Source organism: Suncus etruscus (assembly GCF_024139225.1).
Source record: "Suncus etruscus isolate mSunEtr1 chromosome 15 unlocalized genomic scaffold, mSunEtr1.pri.cur SUPER_15_unloc_6, whole genome shotgun sequence".
In the NCBI taxonomy this organism is placed as follows: domain Eukaryota; kingdom Metazoa; phylum Chordata; class Mammalia; order Eulipotyphla; family Soricidae; genus Suncus; species Suncus etruscus.
In genome coordinates this window covers 1-18,094 of record NW_026060300.1, presented here as the reverse complement: position 1 = coordinate 18,094, position 18,094 = coordinate 1, and the positions used below count along the sequence as shown (strand labels likewise).

Below are 18,094 nucleotides of genomic sequence, written 5' to 3'. Positions count from 1 at the left end.
GAGCTCAGGGGTTACTCCTGGCTCTATGTTCAGAAATCATTCCTGGCAGAGTCAGGGGACCATATGGAATATTGCGGTTCGAACCACCGTGCTTCTGTATGCAAGGGAAACACCTTACCTCCATGCTAACTCTCTGGCCCCTTCAACTAATTTTTTTTTGGTTTTTGGTTGATTTAAGATGGTGGACCACAAGTTCCGATAGTGACATTTCAGCAATTTGCTTTTGGAATGGAATATCCAAAAAAGTATGAGATGGTGAGTGTTGCAAATTCCAATTCAATATTATGATTGTGCTGGTTGGATAATCAATGCTGTAAGCACATAGTATTTGTAATTAGAACCTTTTGGCACAGCCCTTTAGCGTCCTTAATAATCTCTGCACTGCAGAGTTTGCTGGCTGGACCCTTTCTCTCCCAGAGAGGTTCCATCAGGAACAATGGCCAGTAGAGGAATGTGAAGGATTTCAACTACCCCCAACCTGACCCTGGCAACCACCCTACCACAGCACTCTCACCTAGGGGGGAAGCCCCAAGAGGGCAGCTTCGAGAAAGCCTCAAAAACCCAACTTGGAACAAAGTGATGCCCGGGGCTATGGTGTGCCATGTGCACTGCCAGTGCCCTCTTGCTGTCCTGGCCTGACTTTCCTGTAAAGCACAAGTCCTGGATCTCCCTGGAGCTTCCCAGGAACGAGATCTGGAGAGCCAAAAGGCCAGATTCCCCTCTAGGAGCTGCTGCCTGTTACCCCAAATCCTTAGAGCCAATGGAACCCCACATACATCATTTGGTTCGTTTCCTTCTCTGTGGTTTATGAAAGTTCCCGTGTGAGATAGTTCAAATCTTGTTCTCCCTCGACACCTGCTTTGCATCCCATCGTGCTCTTGGTCATTTTGGGTGTTGATACAGAACCCTGTTCACCCACTTGTCTGCTCTAGCCATCGGTCTCTAGATCGCCACCCCCGCACTTCCCCTGGGTGCTCCTGCCTTTCAACCGACCATGACTCTGGACTCTTGTGGTGCTCAGCACGGCCCCTCTATGGCCAGAAAGAAAAACTTTCCTCCAGACAACCCCTCACCCAGGGGACCTGCTCTCCACCCCAAGCTTTGGCGGTTGGTGGAACCAAAAGGGAAAAAGAATGTGGGGGAGGGAAAGCGCAAGTTCTGTGACGTCACTGGGAGGCCCTCCTCATTATTGAACGGCCAGGCTCCCTCTTCCCACCAGGCACTTGGCAAGAAAAGGGAGAGTTTGCTTCTTCTTGACTTAGATCGGGTGATCCAAACCGCTGTATTCCACAGGTCATACAGAGATGGAGAGTGGGAATTGATTACATGTGCAGTGGAGATTTGGCTGTTTTTTAAACTTTATTTTTAATATTTACTTATATTTTGGCCATAATTTGTGGGTTCAAAGTTATTCATAGCTCTGTGCTCTCAGATTACTTCTGCAGACCTGGAAGACATATGAAATGGCAGGGATCAAACTCATTGTGGCCCTGTGCAAGGCAAATGGCCTACATTCTGTGATATGTATATATGTGTGTGTATGTATGTATGTTTCTAATTATGTATGTTTCTAAAAGAGAGAGAAATATTTTTGCTTGTTTACTTTTGTGCCACACCTGGTGTGATTACTCCTGGTGTGATTGGAGATCATATAGAATGCCAGGGGTCAAATCCAGGTCTGCTGCATGCCAGGCAAATGCATTCCCTGCTGTACTATCACTTCTCTCCCTGGATGAAGTTTTTGACCCAAGGTATCTGTGTACATAACATTGAATTTACAGCAGGAGCATCAACTTTTCATTCTCTTCCTTTTCATGAGTGAACTGGACTTCTGTATAAGACATATGGCTTCAGAATGAGGATCGGGGATTGGTGGAAAGGGTTACCTAAGGGATTTTTTTCCCGTAAGGGATATTTGAGTATGTGAGTGGGCATAGCCATCAGTTCTCTTGATCTCCTTTCTGTGTGCTCAGTTGCTTGCAGTGCTTGGGGGTAGCAAACTGCTAGGGATTGGAATATACAAATGTTCAACATCATGAAACGAAAGTGTTTAAATCACCTGTATAAGTGAACTTTAGTTGTTGACTAAATTGTTCAGTATTTGAAATGTAGGCAAGAATGATAATACAGCAGCTGGTGCAATTTCTTTGGAAGCTCCTGACCAGAAATCTATACCCAGCTCTTCATATGGCCCCTGAACACCACCCAGAGTGAGGCTTGAGCACAGGGGCAGAAAAGGTTGCTTACTTAGTGAAATCAATCAAGAGAAGAAAAAAAAATACAGGATGATCTCATTTATTTATAGTACAAAGAAACACTGGGTGAAGATACTAAATGTACTCACTGAGTGAATGTTGAAATATATGTGGACCCCAGAGCATAAGAAGTAGTATAAAAGCAGGGGCCGGAGAGACAGCATGGAGGTAAGGTGGTGCCTTGCATGCAGAAGAATGGGGGTTCGAATCCCAGCCACTGGGAATCGCAGCTTCCCATTACTTCCTTTTCTGAAATTCATTCATCTGTCCTAGATTTCTTACTGTTTTTATACTACTTCTTTCTGTTTGTTTGTTTTTTGGGGGGCCACTCTTAGAGATGATCAGGGGTTACTTCTGGCTCTAGGCTCAAAAATTGCTCCTGTCAGGCTCAGAACCATATGGGACACTGGGAAATCTGATCATGGTTGGTCCTAGTTCACTCGAGTGCAAGGCAAACACCTTACCACAGCACCACTGCTCCAGCCCCAGTTCTCACCATTTTAAAAACATTTGATCCCAGACCCTTTTTCCCCCATTCAAAACACCTAAAAATCCATTTTGGCTATTTCTACATCCGGCATATTAATGACATTGTGCCAGATGGAGGGACTTTCCTCAAGACACTTTCCTAAATACCTTCCCTGTTTAGTTTTGTGGATGTAGTAAAACCTGAATGTCAGTCTGGGGGGTGATTCTGAAGGGTCTCAGCTTGCAGTTTATCACAAGAAATTAGAGTCAAAATTTCATTACCTCCACGGGTGTCCAGCAGCACATCATTTTCAATTTTACTGAGTCAGCCAAGCCTCCTTTTATTGCTGCTTTCAGTCACTTTTATTAGCCAGAGTTGAACTTCAATCACCTGGGAGTCGGGGTTGACAAAATTAAGGTTACCTGTGCTAAGAAATTAAAAAGATGAAAGGAAAAACAGATTTTGCATGTGCATGTGCATGACATTTCAACTATGTCCTCATCCAGAAATTTTAAGATATCATGCCAAAGGGATCGTTTTGATACTTTCCTACATAACTCTCCTGTTCGTTTTTTTTTTTTGAAGAAAATAAAAATCTGAATATAGAGGCCCAAGTGGTAATTCAGCCCTTAAGGTTGTTGAACTGCACAGTGAAAATTAGATCTATCCCAAGTTCCCCATAAGGCCCAACAGGTCTCACAGTGCCCTTGTGATGTCCTTGTGATGGCCAGAGATGAAATCTTTCTTCCAAACACCCACCTTGAACCACAGACCTACTTGCTCTCAGGTTCTGCAGAAATGAATTCTGGAAGGATACCAAGGAGAAACGTAGCAGAAAGGACAAGGACGATCAGGTGATGCTCCCCTCACTCTCTTCCCAGAGGAAATGATCAAGAAAGAAGTCTACCATTGTATAAAAAAATAAAGTCTAAAGAAACCAGATTCAAGGCCATTTAGAGTTCCAGAAATAGACTAGGAAGCTCTGATGGTACTGCATTTTTGCTCTGAGGCCTAAAGACCCAAGCACCAGATAATAAAGCATCTCCAGGCCATGAAAGGCAATTCCCACACTCCTGAGCTTGGACCAGTTTTCCCTCCTGCGGGCTTCAGCAGGTCTTGGAGAAAGGGAGAAGGGAGAAGGTGAACTGCCTGAGAAGGGAGAATTCCCCTAGGAGAGAAATCAACAAGGTTCCTTGGCAAACATTCCACCAGCAAAACTAGGCCAGCCCCGATCACATCCATCTTCAATAAAATAATGGTGTTCAGAGTCCCTCATTTTTAGATATCCATGATTTTTCACTGGTCATTTTTGTATTCGTTGGTCATTTTTGTCTTTATATCCCTAGGAGTGCTGTAGCTGGATCATATGTTTCATCCCATATGATGATCAATCCCATATGATCCAGAGCTTTTGTTTGTTTGTTTGTTTGTTTTGGGGGTCACACCCATAGCGCTAAGGTGTCATTCCTGGTTCTATGCTCAGAAATCGCTCCTGGCAGTCTCCTGGGACCATATTCCAACCAGGATTCAAACCACTGGTCTTCTGCATGAAAGACAAACGCCTTACTTCCATGCTATCTCTCTGGACCCTGATCCAGGGACTTACTGTTAAAAGCATGAAGCAATTTTAATTTTCTTGATAAAATGAAGATATGGGTGATGGCCTGCACAAACATTAGGGGATTAGTGGATTCTTACCATGTATTGAGCATTTGATCCCAGAATTTCTCCCATCTTTCCAATGAACTGATATACATTTTCCAAAATCTGTGCATACTCTTACTCATAAAAACATTCAGAAACCCAGTCACAGGGATATTCTTCTCAAGAACGCTTTGACTAAATACATGGCTTGTGGTGCAGCGACCATATTAAAAAGGCTTACTCTCTTTGCTATCACTCTAGCCAGAGAATTTGTGGTTTCAGTGCTATGGAAGCTGCAGCTGTTACCGACCAGATGGATCTTGGCATGAGAGGTAGCTGTCTACTCAAAGTAGGTTTTGCTGTGAAGGTGCTACAGTGGCTCATGTCTGCCCATTCTGTCCCAATGCACACTTTATGGAAAGCAAGAGAAGAGAAACATAGTTTTGTGGACACAGGAAGAAAGTGTGCAAGTCAAGGCAGGTGTGTTTATTTTTGATGTCATGGAACCCTAGTGCCACAGTTTCCCTGATTCTTTGGAAACTGAAATTCTTTGGAAAACCAAACGCATTATTTTAATAAAAGCGGAGTGAAATACTTCGCAAAAAGAGTGCCTGAAGCCGAGCTAAGGCTATCTCTTTAAGACATCAGCAGGCGTGTGTGACGCCATCGACGACTCCAGCTTCAGGTCCTTTGCACCCCATCCAGCCGGTCCTGGGCTCTGCCTTTGGTCTCTGGGGCCTGGGCCAGACCGGGGTCCCCTGGACAGGGGGGTCTGGAGGGACGGCCGTTCTTTCTCACGCTGTTGAGTGGCCGCTCTGAGCGCATGGAGCCCGGCTCGCTGCCAGGTGAGATGCGGGGGCGCCCCGGGAAATTGGGGGAGCTGGTGGCGCCCAGAGGTGGGACCGACCAGGGGCGCGGAGGTTGGATCCGGTTTTGTTTGTTCCTGTGACGATCCGGATCCTCTCCTGAGAGAAGAGGCCGAGAGACAGGCGAGTTGGGCCGGGATGGGCCGCCCGGGCGCTTGTCTTGGCGAGTGGGTGAGCGGGGTTCAGTCCCGACACCCCTCCTTGATCGAGATTCAGGAGGCGATGGGGAAGCAGGTCGAGGGAGAACACGGGCTGGAACGAGCCCAGGCGGGAATTTTCAGACTCGACCAAGGAAAGAACTGACTGGGAGGAGGCCAGGCCGGGGAGGCCCCTGGTGGCTCCTAGAATCAGGGGGAAGAGGCGGCAGCCCTAGAGGGACTCTGCACCCTTCACTCTCTCGGGCTCGGGTCCCGGGAAATGCTGGGAGATCCAGGACCTGTGCTTTGCAAGAAATTCAGGCTTGACAGAGAGTTCCAACTGCAGAACCAGGCAGCCTTGATCATAACTGGATGTAGCCCCCAAATCAGAAAAACAGAAACATAAAGATGTAAGAGAACGTGTGTTCTACTCTAGAAAGATCTGGTTTATCCGCAGAAAGAACTCACCCCAGTCCACATTGCACAAGGAAAGCTCCAAAGCTCCCAGGTCTGACTGTGGAGAGCTGCTGCCTCAAGGGCCCCAGGCAATGGGTCCTTTGTTCCAAGTAGAATTTTCTAGGTGTTCTCCCAACCCGCCCTCCTGGGGCTTTCCAATTGTGTTAAGATGCCTGTTGCTAGGGTGGTTGCCAGGGGCGGGGTGGGGGGCCAGTTGAAGTCTTTGACATTCCTCCCTTGGCCTCCATTCCACTTAGAGACTCTGTGAGAGGTGGAGGATGCAACCTTTTGGACTGCAGAGGCCTCTGGCCAGGTGTTTGTTCTCAATCCCTTCGTTTTTAGTATCTCTCAAGATTATATTTTCCTGGGCGCCTTCCCACACTGTTTGCTTCCAACCTTGTGAGGTACTTAAGGAATGTGGGAGGCATTTACTTCCTCTTTCCTCCATTTCATTCCTAGGAAATTTTTTCTGGATGGGTTGCTCTGTAGTACACCTGAACACCACTTACCCATGATTGACCTCTAACGTTGTGTAGGGTTCCCCATGGCCTCCAGTAGTGATTTCTCTGTACTAAGCTCAGAATAATCTTCTTTGAGCACCATCTGGTATGGCCCCAGAAGAGAAATTGAAGAAAATTTAAAGTGGAGAGAATTCTTTCATTTGGGTAACGTGGAAGGGTCTTCACTGTGTTCTTACACCCTATTCATAAGAATGTTCATATTGAATAAAACATTATATGTGTACATTTTTGGGGTAGGTCTGAGCTTGGCTTCTTTTGGGTTTTTGGGTCACACCTGCCAGCACTCAGGGGTTACTCCTGGCTCTGGACTCAGAAATCGCCCCTGGCAGGCACAGGGGACCATATGGGATGCCTGGATTCGAACCATCATCCTTATTCGTCTAAGGCAAACGCCTTACCATTGTGCTATCTCTCCAGCCCCTGAGCTTAACTTCTGACACCATACTATACCGAGAAGAAATCATACTGGAGAGGGGCCTTATGTCATGACTGAGAATTAAATTTCTCACTTCATTTATCCCTCAAAGCCAGTGCTTAGTCCTACTTTGCACAAAGGTTGGTCCTAGCAGTGGAGGGTGGGGGGACCCTTATGGTAGGGGAGCAGCAGAGGGTTTGTACCCTGAGTCTTGTAGCAGAGCACTACCAGACTGGGTGCAAGTGGCCTTTCTGCTGCTGGCCTGCAGGGGGACTGAACTACAGTACCTATATCTTAAGAGTCTGCCCCTGTCCTGGGCTCCCAAGGGCTCAGGACTGCAGTTCCTCCCTGTCCTATTCACACCCTGATCCCAACCCCATTCTGTTTCCTTAGAGAGAAAGGAGTTTCTTTTAGTATTGTTTTGTGTCAGGTACGGAGGCAAACAAGAATTACCCCTGGCTCTGCTCCCAGAAATCATTCCTGGCAGCCTTAAGGGGACCATATGAGATGCCAGAGATGGAAGCCCTGACTTTGTCCCGGGAAAAAGAGTTTCTATCTTTGTGTGTTCATGTGGGTCTGGCCAGTGACCAGGGTTGCAGCCCATCAAGCATTTCCGTCCTCAGTGCAGGCACTTCCAGTCAGGGCAAGGGTTTGTGCTTCTCTCTGGTGCTCATCACAGCAATGTCTTTCTTTCTTTCTTTCTCTCTCTTTTTTTTTTTTTGTTTTTTTGGTTTTTGGGTCACACCCGGCAGTACTCAGGGGTTACTCCTGGCTCAACGCTCAGAAATTGCCCCTGGCAGGCTCGGGGGACCATATGGGATACCGGGATTCCAACCACCATCCTTCTGCATGGAAGAAAAATGCCTTACTTCCATGCTATCTCGCCGGCCCCAGCAATGTCTTTCTTACAGAGATTTATGCCAAAGTCCTTCCTTGCTGCTGCACTTTGGGAATAATACATACAAATGAAGATGGAACTGCACCATTTGAAATCCTGTTCCTAGGAAGGGTGAGCTTTGAGAAGGACACCCCAGTGTCAAGTGTGACTTCTGGTCTAGGTGCTGCACTCTGTTATTTGAGGCCACTTTTCTCCTACTTTGCTGTGTTTGCAATATGGTGTTTAGGCCTTGCTCCTGAATCAGTGCTCTTGGGTCACCCTTGGCAGGTTTCAAACTCTATGGGGTCCTGGGGTTCAGCATTGACCTCCTAGTAATATAAACTCCAACTATGTTGCTAATGAAATTCTTGATTCCTGGATTTTTGCTTTAAAGCATCATTTCTACCTCATCAAGGTTCAGCTCTATTACTAATTTTTAGTTCTGACACCACAGACAGTAGGGGATTCTCCTGACTCTGCTCTCAGGTGTCCTTTCTACTCTTGTGTGATGGATCATTTAGGAGTCTGGGGTTCTCTATGGGTTAACCAAGTGCAAGGCAAGTTCCCTTCTGACTGTTTTGTAGGTTCAGCACAAAGTTCTTTATATGCGTTTTGCTTAAGCTTCTAGATGGTCAACTGATGCCTGGACACTTATGGTCGACTGATGCCTGGACACTTATGGTCGACTGATGCCTGGGCACTTATCTTCTCACTGTCTTCATTCAGACCCCTCCAGGAAAGTCTGACACACATCCCAGGTTCCTATGTCAAAACTCTGGGTGAAGAATTTTCTGACTTACTCGAAACTATGTTGCTGGGTCCTTTCCTGTGAGTGCAGTTCTGTTCGAGAGTTAGTTATGATTTCCTTGTTCTGTCCTATCTCAGATTGTTTTGTTTTGGTTAGAATTTTATCCCATTTTGCAGTACTCTGGTTATTGTTGGCTCTGCACCTAGGAGTTACTATTGACATTAGGAGACCCAAGTCTAAACCAGAGATTGACCTTGGATTGGCCCTGTGTAGAAATCCCTGGCTGTTTCGCATGTCTGTTGGCTGAACTATAGGGATTTCTGGAGCCTGTCACCCAGGCTATTTAGAGGTGCCTGTTTACATATTGGCTTTGAGGCTGGTTCCTTCTAAGTGTAGAGAATAGAGGACTTGAGTCTCTTTAGGGAACTGGGAGGTTACTTCTCTACTCCTAGAACTTGAGTGAGCTTGTGCCCTGACCCCTTCTGTATGTGCTGCCTCAGGACATGGTGACCTTCCCCGATGTGGCTGTGAGCTTTTCCACAGAGGAGTGGCTGTGCCTGGACGCCTCTCAGCGAAAACTCTACAGAGATGTGATGCTGGAGACCTACCAGCACCTGCTGGACATAGGTAAGAGCTTACCTGGTGCACCTGTTAAACAGTCCCTTGGAGAGAATCAAATATCAGTCAGGTATCTGCATTGAGTAGGGGACCTGACTTTGCAGTTCCCCAAAGTCAACCCTACACATTGCTTTAACCTCTCAGGTTTGCCTTTCTATTTTAGAGGCGTCTGATTCAGTAATTGTAAATGTCATTCCACAGTGCTAAGAGATAGTGCATTGTGTATGGTGTTTGCCTTGGCCTCTGTGCGCCTGGTTTGATCCAGGCTGCACATTGATCTTATAAACCTCTAGGGATTATTCTTGAACCTAGGGCTAAATTTCTGCCTGAACCACTACGGGTATATCCTACAATTCTCCCAAATTCAAACCATTTGATTTTTCGTAAGTTTGGGGAAGATCGTGACCATACATGGCAGCACTCAGAACTTAGGAACTACTGCTGCCATTATTCGTGATCTCTTGGAGTGCTAGTGATCGAATGTCTCTACCAGTGTCCCAATTCCCAATGAGTCCTACTTGATTGCGAGCAAGTTTGACTTCCATTTTGTTCATGAGTTATTTAGGGTATCAAGTCATCAACCCGTCATCTTTGGCTGGTGTAATTCAGGCAATCAACCTGAGGCTCCTATATTCAAAGTATGTTTCCTAATTATACAGTGTCCCAGGCCCTACTTTTCTTTTGTTGTTTCTTTTTGGGGTATACCCAACAGAACTCAGGCTTTCATCTAGCAAATGCCGTACCGCTGCACTATCACTCCTTCAAAAGGATAAATCTAAACATTTCAAAGTTTTTACTCCTAGCTCTGATCCTGATTGTCAATTCTGATATAAATGAAAAGATTAACTAGTTGCCAGGTGTTTCTATCAGTGTTCCTTTCATTTAAATCATTTAAGGGAGAAGGGTGTTTTAAGATACAAGAAATCCTTTTTTGTGGGGGAGGGGTCACACTGGGCAGCGCTCAGGGATTCTTCCTGGCTCTACGCTCAGAAATCGCCCCGGGCAGGCTCCAGGGACCTTATGGGATGCCAGGATTCAAAACACTGTCCTTCTGCATACAAGTCAAAGACCAAACCTCCATGCCATATCTCTAGCCCCTCAAGATATCCTTTTAACAACTAACTTCAGTTTTGTATCACAAAGTTATTTTTATTATTTATTGATTTATTTATTTATGTATTTATTTATGCATTTTGGTTTTTGTTCCACACCTGGTAGGACTCAGGGGTTACTACTGGCTCTGTGGTCAGAAATTACTCATGGAAGGCTCAGGAGACCATATGGGATGCCGGTAATTAAAACCAGGTTCCGCCGGATTGTTTACATGCAAGGAAAATGTTCTACCTTGAGGCCGGGAAGGTGGCGCTAGACGTAAGGTGTCTGCCTTGCAAGCGCTAGCAGAGGACAGACCGCGGTTCTATCCCCCAATGTCCCATATGTTCCCCCCAAGCCAGGGGCGATTTCTGAGCGCATAGCCAGGAGTAACCCCTGAGCGTCAAACGGGTGTAGCCCAAAAACCCCAAAAAAAAAGTTTCTACTTTTGTGCTAACTCTCCAGCCCTTACAAAGTTATTTATTTATTTATGTATTTATTTATTGTCTTGGGGTCACATCCAGTAGTGCTCAAGGATTACTTCTGGCTCTGAGCTCAGAAATCGCTTCTGAATGGCTTGGGGGACAATAGGGGATGCCATGGATCTAACCTTGTTCATCACATCACAAGACAAAAGTCCTTCCTGCTGTATTATTTCGCAGCCTCAGCCTTTAATTTCAAGACATAATGGAGTCTTCTCATCCTGGCAGTGTTTGAAGTTACCTCTGGCATAGCGGTCAGTGCTCACTTTAGAAACAGCTCAGGGAACTACAGAGCTTGCCATGATGGCTCCACATTGGCCCATTGTGTGCCCAGAGTTGTATTATTGCTCCACGGCAGTATTATCCTGCGTCGTAAGTTACCTCTGGTACAGCTGTAAGTTATCACTTTAGGAGCAGCTCAGGTAACTACAGAGCATGCCATGATGGGCGCATATTGGCCCATTGTGATCCCAGAGTTGTATTATTGCTCCCTGGCAGTATTATCCTGCACCCTAAGCTGGACACTTTTATTGAACCTGGTCTCCTTTGTGTGATAACCAACATTCAGAAGGAAAGCTTGATTTGGCTACTTTCATTAGAGACCCAGAAACATACACAAGAGGAGGAAGGTTGTTGTCTCCTTCCCTGTCTCTAACTATGAATCATTCCTTTGGGCAGGACAGTGCAGCGTGAAGCCTGCGCTGATCTCCTGGTTGGAAGAAAGAGCCCTTGGCAAGCTGCAGAGAGGTGTGCTTGAAGGTGAGTGTAAGAGGAGCCCAAGGCTCAGACCCTGTGAAGGAGTGTGGTAGTGTCCTGGGCACATGTGAAATGTGGGTGCTGAGCAGTGTGTGTTGGACTGCTGGATCAGGGGTGCATGACCTCCTGCTTCAGTTCACAGCTCTTGATGCTAAGGCCCACAATGTTCTGGAGCTGGGCTTTCTTGACTTCGCTCTTTCTGATTCCCTCTTTCTGTTAGTATTTGTGGTTCTGGGTCCACAACCACTTTCTATGCTCTCATGCTAATTATACAACCCCATGTTGGGGTTCCCTTCTCATGGGCCACTGGACGCTCTTGTGTCCACAATCTTGTTTTTGTCTTTGGATCATTTTCAGTGATTCCCCCCAATTTTTTTTGTCTATTTTCCTTTGTTTCTTTGCTTTTGGTCAGACACGGCAGGGCTCAGGGTCCATCCTGGCTCTCTGCCCAGAAATCACTCCTGGCAGTTATGGGAGACCATATGCCAGGATTTGCACCACCAGTTGTCCTAAGTTGGACACTTTCAAGGAAAATGCCCTACTGCTATGTTGTCTCTCCAGCCCCCTTTTCCCCTCATTTTTGATATGGCTTAGTAGTTGTAATCAATGGTTTCTGTGCTTCTCAACCAATTCTGGTGCATTCAGAAAACCAACTGTGATGGCTATGCTCAAACCTGGGAATACTGCAAGGAAAATACCAACCCTTAGGAATACTGAGAAGTTTTTTGTTTCTCTTTTGGGAGCATTGCACTGATTTTCAGGAATTATTCTTAGCTCTATTCTCATATATTACCCCTGCGGTACTTTGTGGATAGATGTGATGCCAGAAATTGAACTAGGTTCATCCACTTGCAAGGTGAATCCCACGCAGGCTGTCCCATGTCGCTTTCACACTAGAATATATATTTTTTTCTATTTTGGAAGTTGTCTAGATCACATTCAGTAGCACTCAGTGGGTACTCCTGGGTCTGTACTCAGAAATCACTCCTGGTAAGCTTGGGGAACCATATGGGATGATCTGTCTGGTGTTGTACACATGGAAGGCAGACACCCTACCGCTTGATATTTCTCTTGCTAGTGTGGGGGTGAATATATATATACTGTCCAGATCAATACATGCAAGGCAAATACCCTACCACTGTGCTATTTCCAGCTCCCCTAGAAATATGTCATTGATTTATATATTTTAACCACAGTTGAGCCCAGGTCAACCCTAATGTGGACGTCTTTAAGTTCCTCATTTTGACCCTATTAATCTATCTTCCCTATTCTATTTTTAAAATATGGACCGCTTCACTAATTTCCATGTCATCCTTGCTCAGAATCCATGCTAATCTTCTCTGTATCATTCCAATTTTGGTATATGTGCTGCCGGAGCGAGCACTATCTTCCCTATTCTATAAGCTGACTTACTATCTGAAAACAATATACTGTTACTCTGTTGCTTATTCAGCCACTTTTCATTCAACACATTTTTGGTGTGTGGTTTTGGTCCACACACGTAGACTCGGGTGTTACTATGACTCTGTGATCAGATATTATTCCTTGCAGGCTACGACAATCATAGAGAATGTCAGGATTTAATGTCAGTCAGCCACATGCAAGGAAACACCATCTTTGCTGTGTCTTCATCTGGCCCACTCAGAAATTAATATATTGGTGACTCTCAGGTGACTCTCAGAGGTTACTCCTGATTATGTGCTCAGAAATTGCTCCTGGCTTGGGGGACAGTATGGGATGCTGGAGATTGAACCGTAGACTGTCCTAGGCTTGCACAGGCAAGGCAGAAGTCTTACCCCTTGTATCAACGCTCTGGCCCATAATTTGTTTTTTGGGGGGGGGATATATTTTTTATCTGTATCTTTAAACCATTGATGAGTTATCTCGTAATATTGTGATAATATTGCAGCTATAAACTGTTTTCATTCAGTTAAATATTTGTGTGGTTTTTGGGTCAGCCCTGACAGTGCTCAGGTGTTACTACTGGCCTTATGGTCAGAAATTATTTCAGGGGCCAGTCGTAGGGGTCTCAAACTCATGGCCCGCAAGTTGTTGCGGCCTCCGTACAACATTTTGTGGCCCGTGGCCGGCCTTCAAATATCGTAATATTCACGATCATTAGCGTACTGAATAAAAATCGCATATTTAAAGGCTGGTTGTGGGCCACAAAATGTCTTAAGGAGGCTGCAACAACTCGCGGACCATGAGTTTGAGACTCCTGGAGGTAGGGCATTTGCCTTGCATGCAGAAGGATGATGGTTCAACTACTGGCATCCCATATGGTCCCCCGAGCCTGCCAGGAGCGATTTCTGAGCATAGAGCCAGGAGTAACCCCAGAGTGCTACTGGGGATGACCCAAACCCCCCCAAAAAAAGCCCCACAAAAAATCACCAGAAATTATTCCAGTTTGGATGGGGGGAGACATAAGAGATCTCAGTGATCCAACCTGAATCACTTGCATGCAAGCAAATGAGCTCCCCATTTTGTATTGTTCTGGTCGCTGAACAGAGTCTTACATTTCATACCTGGTTTGTTTTTAGTATGCAGAGTACCAGTTCAGAATTCCTCCATTCTACAATTTCCTTTTAGAATGAGATCTCCAAACAGGAGTGAGTTGGTAAGATTTGCACATTCCAAATCATATTCTTATTGTGGTGGTGGAATAGCTCGGTGCACAAACACATGGGACTTATTCAGTGGGGCCCATTGATCCAGCCCTTTCACCTCAACTTTGGTTTCTGCAATGGTGGGAGCATCCAGAGCTTGGTGTGAAGAGAAGTATTCCATTAATCTCATAAGTGCCAAAGTGATTTGAATGATTTGTCTTATTAAAAGGTCTCATTGTTTTTCAGAGCAAAGGAATTCTGTGATTTGTGTGGGAAATGGTTTCAGGAGGGGAGAGATACAGAGATTTTGTTTGATATCATATTAGGTCAAGTGTTTCAAGTGGATTATGAGTAGAGATGGAAACCTGGATCTCAATCACCTCTGTACATGGTCCCCGAGCCTCACCATATATGATCAGGGTGCACACAGCCAGAGTAACAAGAGCACTGCCTGTTTGGAGCCCTATAATAGAGAGAACATTTCAAAACAGGATATTGAGTTCATTGATTGGGAGGAATATGACTATTGTGAGACTTTTCTTCTCTTTTGGATCAACACCTGTGATATTTGGGGGTTTCCTTTGGAATGGGCCCATTTTTGATAACAGGGCTTAATTCCGAACTGGACTCTTCTTGCTATACTTCTGCTCTGGCCCTACTGAGGTATTTAACATTCTGATTTGGCCGTTTCCTTTCTGTTGTGCAGAAAATCCCATCTGGCCTCAAGTTATATGCTCTTAGATCCTACCAAGCCCCAAGAGAGGATGTGTTTTACGTTTATTTATATAGGGTTCAGAAATCATGCTTTCTATTCCTCTGCTCAGACTATGTTTTACCTCCCTAAGCTCATGTCTTGGCTAAATGTCTACCTCTCTCCACAGACATCCACACATGTAGTGAATTGTTTTTCTATGATGGGGATCACATATGAAGGGTGGTTTTGAACATGGAGACTCAAAGCTTACTGGACTAACCCTGTGCTGTTCCATAGGGAAGCGGCACACTATGCTGGGTTGTGAATGATCCAGTGTTGTTGAACCCAGTCTCAAGGAAAATGCCCTGCCAGAATCGTGATGGGAATGAGGACTCAGGGGTCACCGATTCAGTGGGGAATCAGGATGAAGAGAGCGTCCGTACTATGGGGACCCAGGCTTTTAGGCACAGTGCTCCCGATTCTGTTATGCCCAGTAACTGGACACAGACCTCCATAGTCGGATCACTTTGGGCCAAGAAGCCACCAGTGTTTGCTCTAACTCCCTCATATCAAGATACTCACAAGCATATTTTCCATGAAATGTACCATAAGCAATGTGAGGGGGATTTCTCGTGTGCTCAGCAATATGATGTGCCCTTTTATACCCCTATTATACAGGATTCCTCTGATACTAAGCGAGATGGATTCAGTCTGAGACAACTGTCACACCCGAATGATCCAAAGGAAGTCTGGACAGGAAGCAAATGTCATCTATGTCCTGAGTATGGCAAGTCCTTCACGTACTCTTCGTCCCACACTGAACACATGAAAATTCATATAGGAGAGAAGTCTTATAGGTGTCAGGAGTGTGAAAAGTACTTCACTCAATCTTCAAAGCTTATTAGACACATGAAAATTCATAGAGGTGAGAAGAGTTATTTATGTCAGGAGTGTGGAAAGGCATTTGCAAGATCCTCAAAACTTTCTGATCACATGAAAATTCATACAGGAGAGAAGCCTTATTCATGTCAGGAGTGTGGAAAGGCATTTGCAGCATCCTCAAATCTTAACAAACACATGAAAGTTCATACAGGAGAGAAGCCTTATTCATGTCAGGAGTGTGGAAAGGCATTTGCAACATCCTCAACTCTTAACAAACACATGAAAGTTCATACAGGAGAGAAGCCTTATTCATGTCAGGAGTGTGGAAAGGCATTTGCAAGATCCTCAAAACTTTCTGATCACATGAAAATTCATACAGGAGAGAAACCTTATTCATGTCAGGAGTGTGGAAAGGCATTTGCAAGATCCTCAAAACTTTCTGATCACATGAAAGTTCATACAGGAGAGAAGCCTTATTCATGTCAGGAGTGTGGAAAGGCATTTGCTCAATCCTCAAATCTTAACATACACATTAAAAGTCATACAGGAGAGAAGCCTTATTCATGTCAGGAGTGTGGAAAGGCATTTGCAACATCCTCAACTCTTAACAAACACATGAAAGTTCATACAGGAGAGAAGCCTTATTCATGTCAGGAGTGTGGAAAGGCATTTGCAAGATCCTCAAAACTTTCTGATCACATGAAAGTTCATACAGGAGAGAAGCCTTATTCATGTCAGGAGTGTGGAAAGGCATTTGCAGCATCCTCAAATCTTAACAAACACATGAAAGTTCATACAGGAGAGAAGCCTTATTCATGTCAGGAGTGTGGAAAGGCATTTGCAACATCCTCAAATCTTAACAAACACATGAAAGTTCATACAGGAGAGAAGCCTTATTCATGTCAGGAGTGTGGAAAGGCATTTGCAAGATCCTCAAAACTTTCTGATCACATGAAAATTCATACAGGAGAGAAGCCTTATTCATGTCAGGAGTGTGGAAAGGCATTTGCAAGATCCTCAAAACTTTCTGATCACATGAAAATTCATACAGGAGAGAAGCCTTATTCATGTCAGGAGTGTGGAAAGGCATTTGCAACATCCTCAAATCTTAACATACACATTAAAAGTCATACAGGAGAGAAGCCTTATTCATGTCAGGAGTGTGGAAAGGCATTTGCAACATCCTCAACTCTTAACAAACACATGAAAGTTCATACAGGAGAGAAGCCTTATTCATGTCAGGAGTGTGGAAAGGCATTTGCAAGATCCTCAAAACTTTCTGATCACATGAAAATTCATACAGGAGAGAAGCCTTATTCATGTCAGGAGTGTGGAAAGGCATTTGCAACATCCTCAAATCTTAACAAACACATGAAAGTTCATACAGGAGAGAAGCCTTATTCATGTCAGGAGTGTGGAAAGGCATTTGCAACATCCTCAACTCTTAACAAACACATGAAAGTTCATACAGGAGAGAAGCCTTATTCATGTCAGGAGTGTGGAAAGGCATTTGCAAGATCCTCAAAACTTTCTGATCACATGAAAGTTCATACAGGAGAGAAGCCTTATTCATGTCAGGAGTGTGGAAAGGCATTTGCTCAATCCTCAAATCTTAACATACACATTAAAAGTCATACAGGAGAGAAGCCTTATTCATGTCAGGAGTGTGGAAAGGCATTTGCAACATCCTCAACTCTTAACAAACACATGAAATTTCATACAGGAGAGAAGCCTTATTCATGTCAGGAGTGTGGAAAGGCATTTGCAACATCCTCAAAACTTTCTGATCACATGAAAATTCATACAGGAGAGAAGCCTTATTCATGTCAGGAGTGTGAAAAGGCATTTGCAAGATCCTCAACTCTTAACATACACATTAAAAGTCATACAGGAGAGAAGCCTTATTCATGTTTGGACTGTGGAAAGGCATTGCTTGATCCTCATACCTTAACATACACAATAATTTACACAAGAGGCCGGAGAGATAGCATGGAGGTAAGGTGTTTGCATTGCATGCAGAAGGTTGGTGGTTCGAATCCCAGCATCACATATGGTCCCCTGAGCCTGCCAGGAGCTATTTCTGAGCATAGAGCCAGGAGTTACCCCTGAGTGCTGCCGAATGTGACCCAAAAAACCGAAAGAAAAAAAAAAAGAAAAGAAAATTCACAAAGGATAGAAGCCTTATTATGTCAGGAGTGTGGAAAGGTGTTTGCTTTATCCTCAAAGCTTCTTAGGCACATGAATATTCATGCAGAGAAGCCTTTAGCCTTATTTGGATTGTAGCAAAGCCTTCAATACATCTCAAGACACATTAAAATTTATATAGGAGATAAGCCATATTCATATCAGGAATGTGGGGAGGCATTTGCTCATTGCTCATAGCTTGTTAGTCACTTGAATACTGGAGAGAAACCTTACTTATGTTAGGTGAGTGTGAAAAAGACTCACTCAAACCTCAACTGTTTCTGGGCAGTACATTACTGATTTGTACTGATAAGAAGACTTACTCATGTCAGAAGTATGGGATGTCCTTCATTAAATCCTCAAAACTTAATTTGCACCATTAACTTCAAATA

The 18,094-nt window shown here is 44.7% G+C and overlaps 1 protein-coding gene and 1 non-coding gene across 2 annotated transcripts in view; one reads left to right on the top strand and one right to left on the bottom strand.

Moving 5' to 3' along the window:
• LOC126000491 (zinc finger protein 721-like) overlaps nucleotides 1-17,360 on the top strand; it is a gene marked incomplete at its 3' end in the record, with an annotated part of 96,706 nt that extends 79,346 nt beyond the window's left edge. Inside the window, exon 8 of the mRNA XM_049767751.1 lies at nucleotides 15,597-17,360. Within this exon, the coding sequence (XP_049623708.1) occupies nucleotides 15,597-17,360 (1,764 nt within the window). The remainder of the gene's footprint in view (nucleotides 1-15,596) is intronic.
• Nucleotides 12,614-12,720, bottom strand: LOC126000495 (U6 spliceosomal RNA). The gene has a single exon (XR_007492771.1). It is a non-coding gene; the product is annotated as a U6 spliceosomal RNA (small nuclear RNA).
• Nucleotides 17,361-18,094: the final 734 nt, after the last annotated feature.